The 1,678-nt window shown below is 37.4% G+C and overlaps 1 protein-coding gene across 4 annotated transcripts in view; it reads right to left on the bottom strand.

Annotated features, from left to right (window-relative positions):
* Positions 1–7: 7 nt before the first annotated feature.
* The window catches only part of pde5ab (phosphodiesterase 5A, cGMP-specific, b), a 114,862-nt gene continuing 113,191 nt past the window's right edge, over positions 8–1,678 (bottom strand). For all 4 annotated transcript variants that reach the window (XM_005753202.1, XM_005753203.1, XM_005753199.1 and 1 more), the window contains exons 21-22: positions 1,391–1,474; positions 8–1,276 (exon numbers count right to left, since the gene is read on the bottom strand). In XM_005753202.1, the coding sequence (XP_005753259.1) occupies positions 1,157–1,276; positions 1,391–1,474 (204 nt within the window). In that variant the 3' untranslated portion in view covers positions 8–1,156. The remainder of the gene's footprint in view (positions 1,277–1,390; positions 1,475–1,678) is intronic.

Raw genomic sequence — 1,678 nt, 5'->3', positions numbered from 1 at the left:
ATAGTAGTTGCATTGTTTTCATCCCACTAGAATGGTGCTAATGGTGCTAAAGCTCCATGAACACTGGAAGCGACATACTGAATACAGACCATTCAAAGTGAATCACATCCCACAACTTCAAGTGATTACAGATGAAATAACCACAGGCAAATTCTTTGAATGTTCAGGCAGAGTAGAAAAGTGCTAAATAAGAATCAGTCCGTTTACCATTTCCTATTTGCTAAGGGAAGATTTTTCTTTTTTTAACCGAAGCAACTACCAATAGGAATAAAGAATACATATGAACTGGAAGTAAATATGTAGAGCTTCCAGTGTATGCAGCTTAACCATTCAGTGTTCCCTAAAGTTCACTACCTGTCACAGATAGTGTAGGTGAGACCATCAATATGAAAGCCACTCTATGCAAAAATAACAATGTCTATGGTAATAAATATAGCTTAGTGCTGACTTTGTTATTATCTCTGGTGAGTGAGAAAAAATGGTGGTGACAGGATAAAATGACCATGACCTCAGAAACCATGATTTCTTGTTATGGACACATTTCATTCCTTTCTGTTCATGGTAGGGCTTAGCTGTAAAACTAGCATACAACTTTTTAACGAATGTTTGATAGTGGGGGTGGAAAGGTACAACTTTGATGTTGTTTCATAGTTTATCTGTTGTGAAAAGTACTCACAAGAATTACTGATACTCCGGGAGACAGGAAAAGTGCTGACAAGTCTAGGCAGATTACCAACAAGTCAACTGACTGACTTGTAGATGTTTTTACAGTTGTTTTTCTCTCTTACTTTATTTTTTAACTTGTACTCATTGGCATGGCTATGCATGATCGTTTGTAATTTTCCTATATCTGAGCAAACGCTTTGCCGGGTGAGTAAACTCCAGATTACAACAAGGAAAAGAAAGACAAACTGTGAAACCTGACTGCGGCACCTCAACCGTAATAGATTAAGTCTTAAAGTATTAAGACTGCTCAAGGCAGGTGACCTCTTCTATTATCAGACCATAGCTAGTGTTTTATTTCATGATAGGAAAATTACTTTTCTACCTCACTGTCAGTCCACACAATACGCTATTAGATAATTTTAATGAGAATAGGTTGAAAATGTAGAACTCTGGAAATCTGAGTTGGATGAAAACCAAACTGGTGTTTGGATCACACCAAGCCGTTGACAAGCCCCTTCTCACACTCCTCGGCTAAACACTTCCACTGCTGCCGGTTTTTCTGACATCCTTCCAACAACGGGGAGCAATACTCCGATAAGCCAGCCAAGGTCTGTGACAGTGATAAAGACAATTCAGCATGGGAAATCAGAGGCAGAACTGAATGCAGGAAGAATTGCTATTCATCAGCTACGCTGGTCAGCAAAAATAGCAAGGGCTGAATTACCTCATACAACTGAATGCAAATGGCATCAATGAAGGACACCTGCATGCTTGGTATCTTATCCCTTTTCTCACGATTCATCAGGTCCTGTGAAAGGATTGAAAAAATGAGATGTAAACTTTATATAAGTTAACTGTTTTATCCCCAAAACAGACAAATCTATGAGAAAATGTATGTATGTATGTATGTATATCTATATCTATCTATCTATCTATCTATCTATCTATCTATCTATCTATCTATCTATCTATCTATCTATCTATCTATCTATCTATCTATCTATCTATCTAT

This window comes from Pundamilia nyererei, unplaced genomic scaffold (genome assembly GCF_000239375.1).
Source record: "Pundamilia nyererei isolate P.nyererei 1_Seehausen unplaced genomic scaffold, PunNye1.0 scaffold00411, whole genome shotgun sequence".
NCBI lineage: Eukaryota > Metazoa > Chordata > Actinopteri > Cichliformes > Cichlidae > Pundamilia > Pundamilia nyererei.
Note: the sequence above shows the minus strand (reverse complement) of the source record. Positions and strands in the feature narration are given on the sequence as shown.